The sequence below is a fragment of the Chionomys nivalis genome, chromosome 20, assembly GCF_950005125.1.
Source record: "Chionomys nivalis chromosome 20, mChiNiv1.1, whole genome shotgun sequence".
Taxonomy (NCBI): domain Eukaryota; kingdom Metazoa; phylum Chordata; class Mammalia; order Rodentia; family Cricetidae; genus Chionomys; species Chionomys nivalis.
Window position 1 is genome coordinate 54,977,089 of NC_080105.1, and position 19,235 is coordinate 54,996,323.

The 19,235-nt window shown below is 51.7% G+C and overlaps 1 protein-coding gene across 1 annotated transcript in view; it reads left to right on the top strand.

Moving 5' to 3' along the window:
• The first annotated feature begins 374 nt into the window (after positions 1-374).
• Positions 375-19,235, top strand: part of Gas6 (growth arrest specific 6) — a 31,274-nt gene continuing 12,413 nt past the window's right edge. Inside the window, exons 1-6 of the mRNA XM_057752555.1 lie at positions 375-659; positions 908-1,074; positions 11,384-11,408; positions 13,129-13,191; positions 18,255-18,377; positions 18,989-19,111. Of these exons, the coding sequence (XP_057608538.1) occupies positions 581-659; positions 908-1,074; positions 11,384-11,408; positions 13,129-13,191; positions 18,255-18,377; positions 18,989-19,111 (580 nt within the window). The 5' untranslated portion in view covers positions 375-580. The remainder of the gene's footprint in view (positions 660-907; positions 1,075-11,383; positions 11,409-13,128; positions 13,192-18,254; positions 18,378-18,988; positions 19,112-19,235) is intronic.

Genomic DNA, 19,235 nt, shown 5'->3' on the forward strand with positions numbered 1-19,235 from the left:
CAAGGCTGCTTTTAGGGAGTTGTGTGGAAACCAGATTACAGAGGGAATGGCATAGACTTGCACCGTGAACCTCCTTGCCATGGGAAATGACCTCAGTAATTATTTTTCGTGGATTTTAAATCTTAAAAAAAAAAAAAAAAATGCGCCCGATGAAGAGTCCAAAAACGATGTCTGCAGAGGAGGGTAGAAAAAGCCAAATTACACCTGACCAGGGCCCCAGATCTTGTTCTCCTTTCATTTACACCAGGATGGCAGAGAAATTTCTTTGAGGATACTGGAGTCTACTTGTCAGCCAGCCTTGCCTCACCCAGTTCGGCCCCGCCCCCCAAAGCCCCGCCCCATTCAGGCTAGGCCCCACCCGCCGGCCCAAGCCACGCCCCCATCCGCAGCCTCCTTCTCGGCCCAGAACCGCAGCGAGCGCCGGTTGCGGCTTTGCTGCCTCCGCCGGGATGTGACCTTCACCGCCGCCTGGCCAGGATGACCGGATCCCCTGTCCCGCGGCATCCGCGGCTCGCCTCGACCTCCCGGGTGCTTTGACTGCACGTTCCCGGCTGCCCGGCTCCCCGGCCAGGGCCTCGCCATGCCGCCACCGCCCGGGCCCGCCGCCGCCCTGGGCACTGCGCTTCTGCTGCTCCTGCTGGCCTCCGAGTCTTCCCACAGTGAGTACCGCTCGGGCCCCCAGACCCCGCCACCCCCTGGAGTGGGGCACCAGGCCTGCACCCGACCTCAGCATCCTGGTGTGGAGTATCCCAGACACCCAGGCATCCTTGTCCCGGACCTCTGGGCTTTAGACATCACAGTCCCGGAGCATCCCAGACACACTGGCATCATGGTACCCCGAAATCCCAACCTAAGACATTCCACCTCCGAGTGGGTGCAGGTTGACTGCACACCCTTCTTTCTGCAGCTGTGCTGCTGCGGGCGCGAGAGGCGGCGCAGTTCCTGCGGCCCAGGCAGCGCCGCGCCTACCAAGTCTTCGAGGAGGCTAAGCAGGGTCACCTGGAACGGGAGTGCGTGGAGGAGGTGTGCACCAAGGAGGAGGCCAGAGAGGTGTTCGAAAACGACCCCGAGACGGTGAGCGGGTGCCGAGGACTCAGGGTGGGGCCTGCGGGTCCCAGAACGCGCGCTTCTGGATGTCACAAGTCCTGGCTCCTACCCTGTGCAGGTCCGGGGGACCAGGGGACTGTGGAATCCCAGACTGTGGAATCCAGAAACCTGTTCTGGAAGCTTGAGTATCCTTGTGGGGACCGCTCCTCAGCGTGCACCGTAGAACTCTTAGACACCGAGCTTTGTGCCACCCCACCCCCTTTCACATCATCACTCTTGAGCCCCTGCTTCCCTGGTGACCCCAAGTCCTCTCCTTTTCAGGAGCAGGAGGAGGCGTGTCCTTGAGTAGGGTCCACTGAGGCCCATGCGGGAGCCTGAGGGAAGCTGAAGGCCTGTTCAAACTAAACTTTCTCCTATTCCCAAAGAAAAGGCACCCGCGGGAAAGGGACACAGTGGTTTGAAACTCAAAGGCTTCTCCCAGGTTGCCCTGTCCCTAAATTAGATTGGAAGTAAGGGGTGGAGCTCCTCTTTGGGTCTTCCTCCAGAGGGACCCAGGGTTTTCCTGAAAGAGGAATTGAAAGATCTCAAGGCTGGAATTGCTTGCAGCAGCACATCCAAAAATACGATGGCTGGAATTGTGCAAAGAACATGCATATGGGGAGGTGGGGGCATAGGGAAGGACCGGCACCTGCCTCTTTGAGGGCTCTGCTGGCCCAGGACAAACTTCTATTAATAATGTCCTTGGGGAACGGAGCAGGCACACAGCCAACTGCAGCCAGCAGCCCGTGTGTGCACAGGAGTCTCCACAGACGGTGACTGTGAGGGCTGAGAGGGCTCATGGGGGAACACACCCAGACTAGGGCATGCCCGAGGTTAAGGTCTGGATTCTGAAGCTCGCAGGCCCCCCTAGTGATGCCGAGGACCTCCTGTTACCTGCCAAATCGATATGATTTCACAATTCTGGGTTCCGCTGGCATTCTCCTTTCAAAGAATTCTTCTGGGATGAAATAAGGATCACATGATAAAAGGATGGATCTGTGCGAGCCGCTAGGGCCTCTGCTTTGACTTGTGTCTAATCAGCTAGCAGGGCAATCCTTGTCAAAGCTGCTTTTCCGATACCGGCCGGCGTCACAGCTGCTGTCCCCAGAGCTGCTTTGGCACTGCTATCCAGGGTGGAAGCCAAGATCAGGTGACAAGCCGTGTGTCCCCCTCCCCCCATGGTACCGCCCCAGGCATCAGCTGCAGTATATGGGCAGATCGCTGATCTTTTTATACCCTCGCCTCTTTCCTGCTTTGATGATGATTGCTTCTGACCCAATGAGTCCAGCTACCAAGTCTAGGGCAGGGCTCCCGATCCTCGGTCACCTGGGCTGTGGACTTAGGTGGCTGGTTCTGCCTGCTTCCACTCCACCCTCCCATGGAGCTTTCTGCCATTCAGAGTGTGGACAGGGCTTGTGGTGACACGAATTGAAAGCAAGAAGGCCACCGCCCAGCCACAGAGTCCCGCCCCTCTGCAGCCTGCCTGCCAGGGCAGACAGGCCCAAGCTGGTCCCTCCTGGCTGCCTGGACACGGAGCTGCTCTTCTTGAGTCAAGTCCCTCCGGTTTTAATTGCTTTTATGTTTTAATTATAATTTTATTTGCAAAGGTGTGAAATGAAGACATGAAAAAGACCCCCCCCCAACCCCTTAAAAACATCTCTTCAGTCCATGGGAGGGTTTTCCCTTTCTGTCTGCATTTGGGTAAAACTCCAGGCTATAATACTGGGAAAGGCAGTCCCCTCTGGTTCTGTCGCAACCTGTCTCCATCAGGACTTGGCAGACACCTGTTCCCATCAGAGCCATCTAAGAATTGTCCACAGTCCTTTTTCCTTCTGCAGTCCCTATACCCCCACACATGAACTTTCCTCTCATAAGTCAGCTTGTATGCCTGACCTGTACCTCTTGCCTGTGGTGTGGGAATTACTAACCCTGATGCCCGCTGCTCCCTGGCCTCTGTGCACAGAGTTCCAAATCAAAGCTCTCTCTTGGCTGCTACCACCTTGATCTAGCTGCTAGTGACTTTTTCTCCTGTTGTCATGACTCTATGGGCAATGAGGCAAGCCTCAGGAAGGGGTAGGGCTAAGTTGTACTGTGGAGACCTGGTGTCTGCCCACAGGGATATTTGACTGAAGTCTCCCCTACTCCATATCCTGGGGAGGCCTAAGACCTGGGCCAATGGTCCTGCAAGCACCACTCACCTTCATGGCCTCGGGAGACTGGGAAGGAACTTACCTTCCTAAGAAAATGCTAGCTCAGTTTTCCTGTCCTTGAAGCGTAGCTCATTTCTTGTATTGAAGGAGACCCATGAGACCGTCTAGACAAGGGGGCAATGGCCTGGGCTTACCTGGAACGTTGTGTGTGACAATGAGAAGCTGTGATCTACAGAACACCTGAGGACCAGTTTCTCCCAGTGGTCCTAGAGAATCCTGACTGGGCCAGGCAGAATCCACACAGAGATGCTGGTATCGTAAGGGAAATTTTAGGGCGAAAAGGCCAGCCAGGTCTGGGAGTCCCAAAGACCTAGGCTTAGCCGCCTGTACGACTGTACCCACAGAGACCAGAAATATTTAGTCAACTCACACTAAGAAAAAGAAGGGATCAAGAGGCCCGGTGGCTTCAGGGCTGTCTTTGGGATACAGATATGAGCTTTAAGTTTAAATAGAAGGCTTGGGACATGGGGCATGAGGTATACTGAGTTATGCAAGGCTTGACAAGAGCGGTCTGGTTGGTGCTGTTGCAGTTCTGATTCTGCAAGGCAGCTGGAAGAAGTCCTTACTCCTTGCAGGGACAAGGTGGTCCTAATTGTTCTCTGGGGTCTCCCTGGGACTCTGTTGTCCCTTGAGACCTTTAACTTCCCTTGGGGGTCTGGGACAAGATACAAAATATTGACAGAGCCTTGGTCCTCTTGTCCCTGTGCCTTCAGCCGAGCGGGGTGTGTGTGTGTGTGTGTGTGTGTGTGTGTGTGTGTGTGTTTGTGTGTGTGTGTGTGTGTGAGAGAGAGAGAGAGAGAGAGAGAGAGAGAGAGAGAGAGAGAGAGAGAGAGAGAGATAGGTGTTTCTGAAACTTTAGACAATGCTTGGGGGATTAGCACACCTGCCTGCAAAACTAAGCAAGTAACCTGAAATAAAGGAGAGAGATACAAAGTGATGGCAGAGGTGCCAGGCCTTCATCCAAGTCCTCCTGGGGACCTGAAGGAGGAGACAGTGGATTTGTTTGTTTGCTTGCTTGCTTTTTTTTTTTTTTTTTTTTGTAAAAGCATTCAGTGCTTGCTGTAGTCGTATTCTGTGCCTAATTAAAATCATTTTGTGCTTACAGTGCTGGGATAGACAGTCCTGTTGCTCCGAGTGGCGCTCTGGCCAATTGTAGCTAACACCCTCCTGAACACCTGTGGCTCCTTACCCTTGATAGTAATTCTCGGGGCCTTGGGAAGGGAATGAGAAGGAAGTTCTGGCCATCCCCCATACTGGGTAGGCCTAGGCAGCTGGAACCAATGGGCTCACCCCCTGGAAGGAACACAGGCTTTTCTCCCTCAGTGTGTATGCCAAGAGCCCGACTCTTTCAGTTCAGTTAGGATTTCTTCTGCCACTGGGAGGGAAAGTGCCGGCCCTCAGCTCTCCAGCGAGCAGAGCGGACTTCATGGACACTGGTAGCTTCTTATTAACTTTCTCCTGGGAGGGAATGCAGGTCCCCCTCCACACACTTCCTGTGGCCTCCACCCACATTCCTCAGTGGCTGCTCCCCTGTGGTGGCAGCCCTGGCCTCTGCTTGTAATCACTGTGTCCCTTCTCTCCCCCACAGCTTCCCTGTTATCTGGTTTTTCTTTTTATTGTTACTGTCCCTTCCGGCCACTTCGTTCTCACTGGCTGGGTTCCCTGTCCCTGTCGCTAATTCAGAGAGGCCCTGGAGCTGTAGCCCTGCCCCAGGTGAGGGCCTGCAGAATCTCTTCAGTCATTTACCTAATCCTTTAAGGCCCTGTCTCCAGTTTAGGATGTTGGCCTCTAGAGGCTCCTGATCAGAAGTTAATCTCAGCTGGAGCCTCCACGCCACACGTTGGCCCTCGCCTACCGGCAGGAGGACACGCAGGCCTTATTGATGACTGGCACCTGTGCTGCTTAAGATCCAGCGTTGAAGGGCTCCTCGTGGGGTTGACTGCTGTGAGGAGTAACACCCCAGGAACCGAAAGACAGCTCCCCTTCCCGACTGTCTCTTAACTCTAGTTCCCTCTCCCTGCCTGCCCACGGGTGCAGTGGCCCCCTCTCTGCTGCTGAACTCAAACCTAGAGGACCATGCCGCAACCATGTCTATCCACTAAGGGCATTTTCCCTAGGTGGGCTCTCCAAGGACAGCTTGGGGAAGGCCAGCTCCAGGGTAAGTGGACTCCCCCCCCCCATTTCCTCTTAGAACACTATACAACAGGGACAGACCCAGTTTAGGAAGTTTAAGGAAGGGGACGTCCTAGCAGGAAAAGAAGCCCTCTGAGACTTGGAATTTGGGCTTTTGGTGGAGAAGGGACATTGGGTGAAATACTCCGCCTAGACACATGCCCCCAATGTATGTGTACATATTCAAAACATAATTACACATTCATATGCTTACATAGACACATGTATCCACACACACACACTCTTGGCTCCTCTCTGGGTCTCACCTCTCCAGGCCTCCTTTCTGCTTCCCTCATGTTGAGGGTAGGGGTCTACAGGCCAGGGCCACCAAGCAATGGCCAAACTGTCTGTCACTCTTTCTTCAGAGCTGGCCTGGCATACATAGGCTTGAGCCTGGCAAATGGGTCGGGAAACAGGACTAGCATCCTAGGGTCCCGGAGGTGAGCTTGGAAAGGAGACAAGCCCCTCTGGTTCTATGGGCACTGGGTTCCATGGACAATAGTGCCAGAAGTCTACAGGGCAGAGGTGTTTGGAAAATATCCTTCAGGAAATAGGCAAAGTGAAGGGCTCCAAGTCAGAGCTGGGACCGCAGCAAGCCAACCCTCCCAGGTCACTCACCCAGTGGCCCTTGGCCAGGCCCTACTTCCTTCCTGCACGGAGCTGCAGGGCAGGGCTCAGGTGAGAGCTGCAGAGCGCCTGCCCGAGGCTTAGGGACTGGCGTGAGAAGCCTTTGTTGACACTCTGCCAGCACCTTCTCTGCACAGGCTTTCGTTTTGACCTTGACAGATTATAAAGTGTGTTTTTATATTTTCAAGGGTTTTTTTATGGAACTGGCAGGGGAAGAAGCTGGAAATGTCAGTTATTTTCCCTTGAGCTACATGGCCGTGCAGTGCATGAAAGAAAACAATGGGTACTAGTCTCCCCGAGTCCCTTTAGTGGGTATGCCCATGATAATGAAATACACATTACCACGTGGATCCCTCAAACCTGTTGTAGATCTAGCTTTGGGATGATCACAGAGCACACTTCTGGGCCCAGGCTGTCCACTCTGTCCTCAGAGAGGGATCAGGGATTAGCTAGCATCAGTGGGCCCAGAGCCCGTCCTTGGATAGTCACAGACTGACTGAACCACTTACAGGCCAATTGCTTAGTTGATCTACCTTTAAAGCTCAGGGTGGGGATCCCCCCAGAACTTAAAAGCTCTCCCCGGCAGCTGCACCTCACGGTTCTACTCTGATAGAGACGACCTTGGGAACCAGAGGTGGTACTGTGTGCCTAGAATGTTCCCATACTCAGGTGAACAACACAGCTTACACCTTCACACTCTGTGTGTGGAGCTGATGAGGTAGAACCTGGGTTCATGTTACACCGAGTTCTGAGACTCAAAGTTCACTGGGAACCAGCTCTCCATAAAGTCTGTCTATGAAAGCCGTACCGCAAAGGTCTACTGAGGGTCTGGGTGTGAGCATTCATGGGGCCTACCTGTGTATAGGTGTGAACATTCATGGGTCCTACCTGTGTATAGGTGTGAGCGTTCATGGGGCCTACCTGTGTATAGATGTGAGCGTTCATGGGGCCTACCTGTGTATAGATGTGAGCGTTCATGGGGCCTACCTGTGTATAGGTGTGAGCGTTCATGGGGCCTACCTGTGTATAGGTGTGAGCGTTCATGGGGTCTACTTGTGTATAGGTGTGAGCGTTCATGGGGCCTACCTGTGTATAGGTGTGAACGTTCATGGGGCCTACCTGTGTATAGGTGTGAGCGTTCATGGGGCCTACCTGTGTATAGGTGTGAACGTTCATGGGGTCTACCTTTGTGTGGGTGTGAGCATTCACGGGGCCTATGTATAGGTGTGAGCGTTCATGGGGCCTACCTGTGTATAGGTGTGAGCGTTCATGGGGCCTACCTGTGTATAGGTGTGAACGTTCATGGGGCCTACCTTTGTATCGGTGTGAGCATTCATGGGTGCAGGGCCTGTTGCTGCCTGTGAAAGCAAGTTTTGTGGGGGGGGCCTTTCTATGCCTGTGAGGCCTGTGTATGATGACAATACTGTGTAACACACCCCCCCCCACCACCATGAGGAAGTCAAGAGGAGGGCTAGAAGCCCAGATTTTGGTCTGCTACCTCGTTTCTGCTAGGCAGAGGTGTCTTCACCTCTAAGAGTCTGAGAGGACTCATAGATCTAAGTGAGAATATTCTACAGGTGGCAGCTGTGTAGAGTGAACTGGAACCTTCCCAGTTGGGTGGCATGGGGTAGCAGCTGGGGTGTCCTCTTGGTAATTGTAAAACGTGATGTTCACTCCACTTTGGGCTCAGATGTTTCTCCATCTTGTTAAGCATGCTTCCGACCGTGTCTTCTTGTGTGGGTTTCGTCTGTCTTGGGAGCATGAACTGTCTTCAGACTTGGCCTGGTCAGGCAGCCGCTGAAGCTATCCAGCAGCAGTCTGCCAGGTGAGGCCCTCCAAGGAGGTCAGGAAGAGTGGTAACTGGAAGCCATGGCTACCATCCCGCCTGGTCCCTGTGCAGGGGCGACAGGGAGATCAGTTCTGAGTGATGCCACTCTTGGGATGTTCCAAAGGCCGCTAGGTCCTTCTGGGCTGGATGCTAGGATTGCTGCATCTGTCCAGGAGAAAAGTCGGCCTTGTGCTGGCCTCCAGCCAGACCTGATGGCAGTGCCATGAGGCAACATGAGCAGTGCTCTGTTACCTTTGACCTTTCCGTGCACCTGGCTGTGAGAGGCTATTCCTGGCAATGTAAACAAACTTCTCCCCCTCGCAGCTTGCTGCCCGCACCCCCACACTTTACTATAACATGAGTGGAATTTTGCCATCTAAGTTCTTTCCTGATATTCTTTCTAAACCTGGAGAAAAGTACCTGAGCAGCCCCCCACCCCAATCTTGGGAGCCTTACTCCAGCTTATTCCATCCCTGTCACCTCTGTTCTCATCCACGTAGCCCCTCACCAGGGAGGAAAGTGAGAGATGACAAACAGGGACACCTTTCCCATTGCAGGTGTGTGTGGGGGTTCTGCTGGGGACTGTGACTTTGGGCCTGTGTGGAGGCCAGTTGCTCACAGCAGTCCTGAACCAGCGTCTAGCCATCCTGTCAGCGGCCCAGAATGGCCAGAGGGCCTGTATACACCCGTGTGCAGTGTAGGGATACAGAAACAGAACAGACCCTCTGGCCTTGTGCTTAGCCAGAAAACTTGTTTTACCAAGACAATGTATGCAATCCAATGACAGGAGACACCTAAGGCTGAAGAGACCTGCTGGATGATGGTTCTATGTCAACTTGACCCAAACTAGAGGCATCTGAGAGGAGAGAATCTCAATTAAGAAAATGCCCCTCATAAGACTGGACTGAAGAGCGCACACCTTTAATCCCTGCACTGGGGAGACAGAGGCAGGCGGATCTCTGTGAGTTCAAGACCAGCCTGGTCTACAAGAGCTAGTTCCAGGACGTCTAAACTCTGTCTCGAATGCCCCCCACCACCACCAAAAAAGCAAAAACCTCTAATCAGGGGAAGCTGGGTTTTTTGTTGTTGTTGGGCAGTAGCGGCACACACCTTTAATCGCAGCACTCGGGAGGCAGAAGCAGGTGGATCTCTTTGAGTTCAAGGCAAACTTGGTCTACAGAGCGAGTTTCAGGACAAGCTCCAAAGCTATAGAGAAACTCTGTGGTGGGGGGGACAGTTGAACTGTAGACAAGCCTGTAGGGCATTTTCTTAATTAGTGGTTAATTGGGGGCGAGGCAGACAATTATGGGTGGGACCACCTTGGGCTTATGGTTCAGGATTTGATAAGAAAGCAGACTGAGCAAGCCAGGGAGGGCAAATCAGTAAGCAGCACCCTCCATGGCCTCTGCATCAGCTGCTGCCTCCAGGTTCCTGCCCTGTTTGAGCTCCTGTCCTGACTTCCTTCCATGATGGACTACAACATGGAAATGTAAGCCAGATAAACCCTTACTGACTTGTTTTTGGTCATAGTGTTCATCACAGCGATAGAAAGCCCGGCTAAGACAGAAGTTGGTACCAGGATAGTGGGGTGTTGCTGTGAGAGACCTGCCTGTGTGTTTGGGGGAGGATTGTAGGAGGACTTTGGAACTTCCGACTAGAAAAGCCACTGAGTGTTGAGACCGCGGTGGGCTCTGTAGGAGTGTGGAAGATAAGGCTTTTGAGGGCGGTACAGACAGCGCAGGCCTGGTTTGTGGGGTTTCAGAGGGAAGTTAAGAGGCTATTGTGGGTCCGTGTGTTGTTTTGAATTAAGATCTCATGGTTCTGGTTAGCTGGGGCTGAAGAGTCAGCTGTGATTAACAAGAACCCAGAACTACTGATGGGAAACCTTTGCTCTGTGGGATAATGGATGCTGCTCGGCTGGAGCTGAGAAATTAGTGATTGAGAAGAAACTGGCCTCACTGAGGTGAAGTCTTCTGGAAAGTGTTTCCTGAGGTTCAACACACAGAAACTGTGTTCCAGACATGGCCAATGTTGTATTTTGTGCTGGCTGCAGAACTTGATTTAGCGTAAGAGTCACCTGTGGTGCTAGTTTTGAAGGCATGAAGGGGTTGGGGTTGTGGAGAGCAGCTGAGGCATGTCACTGTGTGAGGCTTTCTCCCGGAAGAGAGCCCGGGAGAGGCTATTGGTGAAAATACAGCCCAGTTGCTGCAAAAGACCCCACGTTTTGTAGAGTCCAGTACCATGAGATGACCGTCCAGCAACAGCCTTGCAGTGAGACAGCCAGAGCCTGGAAGATAAGCTGTGTATGCCAGAGGGCAGAGACGGAGAAGTGACCCAAGCCCTTTGGAGGAGTCCACAGTTGAGAGATTTCAAACTTTAAAAGGAGATTTTGGATTCTGGATATTTTAAATGGACTGAACATTTAATGCATTTGATTTTGTAAAGACTGGGACTTTTAAAGTTATGTTGTCAGCTGAGAACTTGGGGAATGAATGGGAAAGGGGAGGTTGTGACTTAATATTGATGTGTTTGTGTGTCTGGTGACAAGGGGTCACTTGTGCATAATAGTTTTATGTCATCTTGGCACAGCTAGGGTCATCTTAAAGGAGGGAACCTTGATTAAGAAAATGCCTCCAAAGTGAGCAGTACTGACGCATGCCTTTAATCCCAGCACTTGGGAGGTAGAGGTGGGTGGATTTCTGTGAGTTAGAGGCCAGCCTGGGCTACAGAGTGAGTGCCAGGATAGCCAGTGCTACGCAGAGAAACCCTTTAAAAAAAAAAAAATACCTCCATAAGATTGGCTGTGGGGCATTTTCTTAATTATTGATTGATTAAAGGGCACCCAGTCCCTCCCTTGGGCTGGTGTTTCTGGGTTCTATAAGAAAGCATGCCGAGCAAGTCACGGGGAGGAAGCCTCTGCATCAGCTCCTGTCTCTAGGTTCCTGCCCTGTTTGAGTTCCTGTCCTGACTTCCTTTAATGATGGACTGCAATGTGGAAGTGTAAGACAGATAAACCCTTTCCTCCCTGTGTGCTTGGGTCTTCGTGCTTCATTGAAGCAACAGAAACCCTAACTGAGACAAGAACTCTGTGTCCTTGGGCTGAAACTGGGCTACCTGGGATGTTCCTGTCCTACGTGCATTTTCTCAGGACACGTGGGAGGCACTCTCTAAGTAGCTATGGTGACAGCAATTTGCTTCTTCCTGAGGGTGGCCCCATAATGCTCTGCAGCCCCACACTGCAGTGATCCTGCAGAAGCTGAGTCAGCAGAGGCCTCCTGTTCCTTGCTCCTCTCCCTGGCCTCCTTTCTGAGCAGGACTTCTAAGTAGCTCTACCATTGAGGGAGCCACAGTGCAAGGTTTTCTTGCTTCTGGGTTCCTGTTTCCAGGCTTGATTAAAGAGTCCTTTTTAAGAGGCCTCATGCTGTGCCCATTAACTATTGCCCTTCTTCTCTTTCCACAGGAATATTTCTATCCAAGATACCAAGGTAAGTTAAAGTTACTGTTCTGGCTTCATTGTCAGACAGGCACAGTATCTGTTTCGTGTTGGGGAGATCCCATTAGCATGTTACTCCTGGGAGGAGGAAGCTGTGAGGTTAGAGCCATTGGGAGCACTTGGGTCAAAACTTGAGTGTGGGATTTTTTTTATATTTATATAGTATTGTTTTATCCCAAGTTGCCTGAGCCTCAGACTCACACTGCTGTTTTCAGATACCTTCTTTGATTCCAGGCCCTGCCCACAAAGGAAGTATGATAGACTGAATGCCCTCAGACTTTCTGGTCTCAGGACTTCTGAGATTATTGAGGAATGCCCTCCCCCCAAAAATTTTGCTCCTGTGTGGTGTGTTTTATCAAAATTTGCTCTATTATCAGTTAAAACTTGCAGAAGGTTTTTACATATTTTGATGAACAGAGAGCACACATATACACTCAGCCCCTAGAGTGGGGCACCTAGTGGCATGGGAAATACCAATATGCTCTAACAGGACAAATAAAAAAATAGGGTTCTAGTCTGGAGGATAGTTAGTTTACTCCTCAAGAAGCCCTAAATTCTCTGAGCGCTGTTTGGTCAACACCCAAAGTACTTTGAATGTATATCACATGTAAAAAGAGTATGCTTGGGTAAGATGCTGGCCTTCCATTCTAGAAGCACCTTCTTGTAATCTGTATCGAGCAATAAATAGCACAGAGGACTTCTGTGACTCTCCAGGCTCGGGCACCAGGATCTTGGCTAGGGGAGACAAGGGAACAAAGAAAGGGCAGACACAATTGCAGTCAAGCTGGGATCCGTTGGAGTCCTCTAAGGCAAAAACTGCCACCCAGAACCTCAGTGGATTTATTAGGTACAACGCAAAGGGAGGGGTTAGCTCGTCTCAGTAGGCCTCTGTAGGTGAGCAGTATCAGGCTGTAGACATCTGGGAGGAGCATACTAGTCTTTGCTCACACTGATCAATTGTTCGCAAACACTCTTTTCCAAGGAAAGCTTTGCCATTTCTCTTGATCCTGGCCCATATGGGTAATGACTTTGGTAATTTCCCATGGGTCAGTTGGCCTTGGCATCCTTGGCAAGCTTTGCCTGTATCGAAATACACATTCACTCAGGCCTCTCTGGTCCTTGCACTAGCACAAAAGGCCTTGGGCCATCTCTAGTACCAAGACAGAGGGGGACAGCTAGCCCATCCATGCATCCTGACTGTGCCTTCACCGTATTGTCATGTGGACAATCAACAGTGACCAACTGAAGGACCAGAGAGGGTGGCTACACGCCATCACACACGGCCATCGTGTGCTGTGTGTGTTCACATGCTGTGCTCCTGGCTCCCTTGTGGAACACACGTGTCTGCCAGGTCTGGTGCCCTACGGGTCTGAGGGCACTAAAGAGCACTTGTACCTTCAGACAGAGGACATTTCCTGCCTGGACCTCTGTGATCTTGAGGTTCTGTTCTTTGGCTGCTGTCAGCCGGTGCTAAAGTTCCTGGTGTTCTGTGTGATGAGAGGATCCAGCAGTTATCGTTCCAGAGTCAGGGTTCTGTCGCCCTGGGGGTACCTTCCTGCCGTCACCACCAAGTGCTTTATACTGATAGCTAGGCCACCCACTCCCTGAAGACCCATGTGTCCAGGCAAAAAGAAAATGTGTCGGTTGGCACCGACTTGGACACCTGCTCTACCCCAGGGATGACAGGTGACCGTGTTGTCTGTTTCTTTCAGAATGCCTGAGGAAATATGGCAAGCCAGAAGATAAAAACCCAAACTTCCCCCCTTGCGTTCAGAGTAAGTGTCCCCTCCGGTCTCACTTGACGCACATACTGGGTAGCTGTGGCTCAGCTGTGGTTGGGATAAAGCTGGTGAATGTTCCATCAGCGTGAGACGTTGTCAGGCCCGCCAGGCGTCTGCTCCTTGCACACTGAACTTGCTCTTCAAGTAAATCTTTTTTTGTTTTTTTAATGGTCCATAAATATATTTGCTGGAGGGCTCCAAATATTTCATAGGGTGTGAAGCGTGTCCCTGCCTTCCGTCATGCAGGCAAGACCATCTTTTCAGCTCCCCACTGTACCTAGAAGTACAGAAATGGCTTCTGCACACTTGCGTCACCCCGACCCTAGTCACTCCCGTGTTTGAAGTCCCCTCCAGTGCAAGGGCACTCACATGGCCCGTCCAATGCCAGCTGCCTTGTCTCAGCTTAGCCTAGGCAGGTTGACCAACTTTGAGGTTATTTTGTTTCTGTTACTACAAAAGCAGAATGAAGTCTGGTGCGTCCGTCCACCGTTCTGGTTCCTGAGGAAGGGTCAGAGACAAACCTACATTCATATTTTACCTTGGGAACGGCTTCTGTGACTCAGGTGTCCCTGTGCCTTTGCTTTTGTCACTGATTTGTTGTTAGGTTAGTTTTGCACTTCTCTCGTTAACTTAGTTCTTGACACTTGGTATATCAAGTATGGCCATTTCTTTCCTTACACTCTCTAATTTGTTGGTGCATATGATGGGTTGGTGCATTGATCCTGAACTTTTGGTGCATTGATCCAGGGACCTTTACTCCCTGGGCTCTGTGAAGTTATGCCACTGCTTTGGTTGGTTGGTGGCCGATATTGTGGCTTCAGAGCCTCTTATGATGTTTTGAGTTGCAATGACACACTCTGGGTGGGACTCGAGATTCCGCCCCCCTGTGGTGGTAGGTGACCTGGAAGAGGGGGATGAGATTGTACCCACCCCCAGAGCCTGTCCCTGAACTGGTTAAATGATAAACCTCCTGTATCTTCTGGTGCCAAATATGCTAAACCCATTTGCCAGATGCCTTGCCTGCTCAGGGCAGAGGCTTTGCCAAAGCCCCTGACGCATAGCTACCTTCTGCCCAATTGTGCTCATCACGGGTCCCATGGGCATGTGCCCCTCATGGTGGCTGTACCAAGTGCCCCATGACCCTCATATCCTTGTACTGAGCCATGGGAAGACAGGGATACAAGCCAAGCCCACCAGCCCCCCAGGTAGGCAGCCTATTGCCCTTTGTATCTGGTTCTTTACCCCATGCCCATGGTATGTCATTGCTTAAACACTCTGAATACCCATTTTGTTAAAAAATTAAAACGAAACCCTTGCTGGACCCATTCTGGAACTTCCTAGAGAGCTTAGACCTAGCCTTAGACAAGTCTTTGACCAAACAGGCCTCCTGGGAGACCTACACCTCACCTCGTGGGGGCTGATCACAACGCCAGCAGCAGCTAGAGTGACAAGGGAGAAGCCATAGGCTAAGCTTATAGTCTGATCACTTGAAGCCAGGAAAGGCGTCCATTTCTTTCCTTTCTTACAAAGGCTTCCAGGCTCCCTGCCCTGTCCAGAGGGAGTCTGACAGACGTGTTGCCAGGAAGGTTGCTCCCCGTACATTACATCAGGCAGTGGTGGGCGAGTCAGGTCGTCAGGATTTTCCGGGGCTCAGGGTTCCTTTCTGGGCCCGGAACAAAAGGCCTAGATTGGACAGGACTGACTGCTGCCCAGGTCCTGACTTGCCACCTGGAGAGCCAGCTCACACATCATACTCTACCTACAGCCACACAAAGAAACAAGGAAAGACTGTTAAGAATAACAGCAGATCTCTGTGAGTTCAAGGCCAGTGTGGCCAACAGAGAGTTCTAGGGCAACCAGGGCTACACACAGAGAAAACCTGTCTCAAAGCATAGCAGCCTGTCTGGGGAGGAGCTACCTAGGCCGCACAGTGCCCGCAAAACTGCCCATCTTTCACCTTTCGGGAATGTGTCCCCCTCACTGCAGAGATCTCTGGGTACCTGCCAAGGTCAAACACTGGACTTGGTAAATTTCCAACAGGAAAAGAGATGACGTGGAGTGGGTGGTATTCCTCTAGGGACAGATGGACAAAGGGTTGTGGTGTTGGCTTTGTGTTGGGGGACTCTTAAAAATAACATTACCCCATTGGAAGTTGGCACTGCCCCCATCTCTCGGCCTAAGGACAGATTTTGCAAGGGTTGCTGGTATTTTTGGCCAAGTAAACCAGTCCTCGTGCCAGATTTGCTAGTGTATACTTTAGAAATAAATTTAACCCTCCAACCGGACACTTAAGTGTGCCGGACACCGTATCCTGGCGTCAGGCAATCTCTCATGAGTGCACAGCGGTTGTGGAACAATGAGGACCTCCAATCCTGACTTCTTATATACAGGCCACTTTGACTTTATCCATGCTTAAGGGGAAATGGCATTTTATAATGATCTGCCAGAAACTATTCTGCAAGAATCTCAAAACTACTTGAAGATTCACAGGCGTGTTATTGGCTGTGGTTTGTGCAAACCCAGCAGACTTTGGATGTAAACGTGGAAAGACCACAGGGGGAAAAAAGGCAAACATATTAGATCGCAGAGCTTCCCTGAGAAGCCTAGACTTGCTTCCCGGGCCTGCTGTGGGCTCGGCATCTAGCCCAGCCTGGCCTGGTACAAGTAGAAACTGCCAGCAATGAGGCTGACCTGAAAACCCTGGATGAGCAAAGGAATGCATCTGGGAAATCCAGAGGTTGGCTCCTGCCTCATCGTATGCCAGGGCCTCCCCATCCCTGCCAGGCAGCAACAACCCTCTTTGTCTAGAGTTCAGGTGTAAGAAACCAGAGGCCTGTGGGGAGGGCCCCCAAGAATGGAGCAAACCCAAAAAGGGTAACCTGGAAGACCTTTTCGACGTCCTGCCAGGATGGCCTCCAGGAGACGTTGGCCGGGACTCCGAATGCCTTCTGGCTTGTCCTGACACTGTTTCTGTAAATCAAAGAGGAACAAATGCTGGCTTCAGACCCACGTGGGCAGCAAGTGGAATAGGGATGCCCAAGAATCAAAACCAGCAATGTGAGTTGTCATGAGACTCAAAAATGACTCTTCCCCAGCTAAAAGCAGAGAGCAGTACAAATCTCACAGCTGCTTCCTCCAGGAGGGATAGCTCGGCCTGCCTCCTGGACCTCAGCTCTTGGGTCTCAGCTTTTCCTGTACTGCAGAGGGCCCGCCTAAGCCAGAGCTTCCCATCGGATGCCAGGCGAGTGAGAGCAGCATCACCTGCCAGCATGGGCATGGGCTGGCGTTGAGGGATACAAGTATGGCTGTGCTCTTGGAGTGCTGGTCTACACCTGACCCCTGCCCTCTGGTGCAGATCTGGGATTTGGGTGGCCAGATGACAGTGACCACACCTGAGGACAGGAGGTAGTTACCCTCATCCAATCTGGGTGTGCTATCTGGAGTCGGCCCCGTTTCGTACCTTCTAACAGTGAAAATCTAGAGCCAGTCTTCAGGCAGACCTACGTCAAGGAGAAGGAACCAGGAGAACATCACAGAGGTGGCAAAATACCTCTGAGCGATGGGATGTCAGTCCAAGTAGGCCACCAGTCTGATACCATCTAAGCAGGCAGAGATTGGTCAGGGCTGGAAAGCGTTACCTTGAGAGAGTCTCAGGAGCTGACCCCAATAGTATTTCTCAACTTGTAGGTCGCAACCCCTTTGGGGTCAAATGACCCTTCCACAAGGGTCACCTAAGACCATGGGGAAACACGTTTACATAATATCCGTAACAGTAGCAAAATTATAGTTATGAAGTAACAACAGAAATAATTATATGGTTGGGGTCACCATAGCATGAGGAACTGTATTAAAGGGTCTCAGCATTAGGAAGGTTGAGGACCACTGTTTTAGAGCTATAGCAGGAGGCTGCTTGTTTGTCCTGGCTGCCCAGAACTAAAATAATCACACAGAAACTGTATTAATTAAATCACTTCTTGGCTCATTAGCTCTAGCTTCTTATTGGCTAACTCTTACATATTAACCAATTTCTATTAATCTGTGTATTGCCACATGGCTGTGGCTTACCTGCTAAAGTTCTGCCTGCTTCTGGCGGGGCTACCTGACTTCTCTCTGACTCTGCCCTCCCTTCTCCCAGCATTCAGTCTAGTCCTCCCCGCCTAGCTCTCCTCCATCCTACCCTGCTCTGCTATAGGCTCAAAGCAGTTCTTTATTCATTAGCGGTAATCACAGCATACAGAGGGAAATCCCACATCATAGAGATGTCTAGCTGTTGGTAGATAGGAGCTACCCCACCCCCATCCTATCTAGGCAGACTGTAGATCCTTCAGATGGGGCAGAATGAAGGAACCAGGCCTCCTATGCTCTGAGCCATGCCCACATCTGTTCAAACTCTGGAAGGATTCCTTCAGAACGGGATATAATAATGCTTCTTTCTGGGACTCCCCTAACCTTGGGATTGGGGCACATACCCAGCTCTCCCACCCAGGGCATAGTCAAGGCTACATCTGGAGGTCTCAGCTGTGGCTCTAAGGTACTGCATGGAGGGAGTTAACATTGTGCCAGCCTGTAAGATGAAGGCGGAAGCTGTGTGGCTCAGCCACCTGTGTGTCTGTTCAGCTGGCCACAACATACCTGACTCAACGCCTTAGTGCTGATGTGTGTGTTGGAGGTACTAATGTCTTTAAAGAGCCCTCCTGCCTATTCAGCGGACTCCTCCAGTTCTGTGTCCTGTGGAGAGAATGTGCCCAAGCCCTTCTCGGGGACCTAGAAGGCCCATTCCCTGGAGGCCTGAGCCGACAGTCCCTTTTTGCCTGGCCTGGTGACAGACACCCCAGTAGACCTGGGTGGTATTGCTAGAACTGGTCCCAGTGCCTTAAAAGTTCCTCACGTTTGTTCCTGTCCCAAGGTGGGGACTTCCATCACACTTTAGCCTGTTTTGGAACCCCAAGGAGCTCCACTGAGGCCCCACCAGTGGCTCTGACCACCACCAACTGTGTGAGGTAAGACGTTCAGAGAAACCCTGAGTGATTTTCTTTTTTTTGTGTCCTTCAACTCAGACTTGCCTGACCAATGTACCCCAAACCCTTGTGATAAGAAGGGTACTCAGCTCTGCCAAGACCTCATGGGCAACTTCTTCTGCCTATGCAAAGCTGGCTGGGAAGGCCGGCTCTGTAACAAAGGTGAGAGTCCACAGCCTCGCCCTCTCCTCACCCCCTACCCTTGCCTGGGAGCTCAGCCATTCCTATAGCCTGTCCTGGGATAAGGCCCTGATGGACACCCTCTTGGGCATCTTTTACAGGTCAGGGGTGGAAGGCAACAGCCCTGAGGGTCACTGGAGCTGCAGGCTCCTAGAGAGCTGAAGCAGCAGACAGCCGTTTTAGGGCCCTGATTGAAAGGAAGGAAATATCACGTGGGTCTTAGCAGCTAAAGAGCCCTACCTTGATTTACTCAGGGGAGGGCGAGGTGTTAGATAAAGCTACAAACAGGATAACAGAACCTGCCAAGCCCTTCCCCCAGGGCAGCCTAGCTGCACCCACAGGTCATCTGGATAGTTTTGTTCAGGGTACCAGAGTAGGCTGTGTGTAGGTCTCGTGACTACTGAGCACTGATTAGTAGGTCCATTTTGTCCTTCGCCCTGTCCCTTGTCACCTAGAGACCTTCAGAGTTGAGTCTGTGGTTGTCCCCACCAGCTGCACTTCACAGCTCTCTGGCCCTCACTCTCTACCTTACCTACATGAGGCCAGCAGGGAAGTGTCCAGGTAGGAGCCCCTCACTCTTTCTTCGTGTCCAGATGTCAATGAGTGTGGCCAGAAGAATGGGGGCTGCAGCCAGGTCTGCCAGAACAAGCCAGGAAGTTTCCAGTGTGCCTGCCATAGCGGCTTCTCGCTTGCCTCGGACGGCAGGAACTGCCAAGGTAAGTCGCTGACTGAGCCATTGCCCCTCACCTGCCTCCCTATCCTGGGAAGGGAATAGCATCCTTTGGAGATGGTCCAGTCCAACATCACCTGCCTCCCTATATCCTGGGAAGGGAATAGCAT